The sequence below is a fragment of the Myotis brandtii genome, unplaced genomic scaffold (assembly GCF_000412655.1).
Source record: "Myotis brandtii unplaced genomic scaffold, ASM41265v1 scaffold952, whole genome shotgun sequence".
Classification (NCBI taxonomy): domain Eukaryota; kingdom Metazoa; phylum Chordata; class Mammalia; order Chiroptera; family Vespertilionidae; genus Myotis; species Myotis brandtii.
The window spans coordinates 696509-697468 of NW_005371930.1; the positions used below are offsets into that span (position 1 = coordinate 696509).

A 960-nucleotide genomic window follows, 5' to 3' on the forward strand; every position below is an offset into this window, starting at 1 on the left:
CGGCCATTTCGCGGCGCCCCCAGGAAACAAAGGCTGCAGGGATGGGGGGGGAGGTGTGTGGGGGGGGTCCCCTGGCTGCAGGGAGCAGTGTCCACTCTGCAAGCAGCCACCTGCCCTGGCGAGAGAGGGGCCAGGAGGGCCCTCGGGTACCCTGGGCTCGGCTGCAGGCTGCAGGCTGCGAGGGGGCCTGGTGTTGGGGTCCCTGACAGACGAGCCCACACTCCCCCCCTGGCCAGGCCACCCGCCTCCCAAAGTCCTTCTCACCTGGGTTGGGCAGTGCAGCGGGGTCTCCCGCAGGCCGTGACGGGTCCCCCTTTCTGGGGGGCTTTGGGATGAGCCACATCCTGCAAGACACAAGGTGACCAAGGAGTCAGCTGAGTACCCCCGAGTCTCTCAGGGACCCCACAACCACCTGCAGGTGGCCCAGCCTGAGGTCAGGAACTTCACTTGAACATCCCAACCCCCCGCCCGCTCCCTGCAGCCCCGCCCGCCATCTCCAGTGTCTGCAGGAGGGGCTGGGGGGCTCGGGGTGCCCGCACCCCCTCGTACCCAGGACAATAGGAAGTACCCCCACCCACTCTCAGAACAAGGCCCTGGACCTGGGATTAGGTCTCCCCTGAGCGAGCCAGGGAGGGGACCCCTGGGACCCCTGGGCTCAGGCATGCATCCGGTCACAGCCTCCCCAACGCAGGGGTGGCTCAGGGTGACACACCCACAAACCCCACCAGGCCGGACCCGCACGGCGAGGCCTCGGCCCCATCTGGGCGGGGTGAGGGACCCGGGCCCAGTTCTTTCTCGGACTCTGCCCAGGCCAAGCGTGAGTGACCAGGAGGCGGCGGAGGCCGGGCGCCCAGGTGTCGGTCCCTCCTCCCCAAGACCTCTGTGCCCACCCAGGTCCGATCCCGCCCAGGCCCCAGCGTGTGGCTCCCTCGGCCCCCAGAGGCAACACACAGCTGACCC

General features: G+C 69.3%; 1 protein-coding gene across 2 annotated transcripts in view; it reads right to left on the reverse strand.

Moving 5' to 3' along the window:
* Window positions 1–6: 6 nt before the first annotated feature.
* LOC106724742 overlaps window positions 7–960 on the reverse strand; it is a 7092-nt gene continuing 6138 nt past the window's right edge. For both annotated transcript variants that reach the window (XR_001360583.1, XM_014533182.1), the window contains exon 3: window positions 7–344. Coding sequence is in view for 1 of the 2 variants with exons in the window: in XM_014533182.1 (XP_014388668.1) it covers window positions 261–344 (84 nt within the window). In the remaining variant the exon portion in view is untranslated. The remainder of the gene's footprint in view (window positions 345–960) is intronic.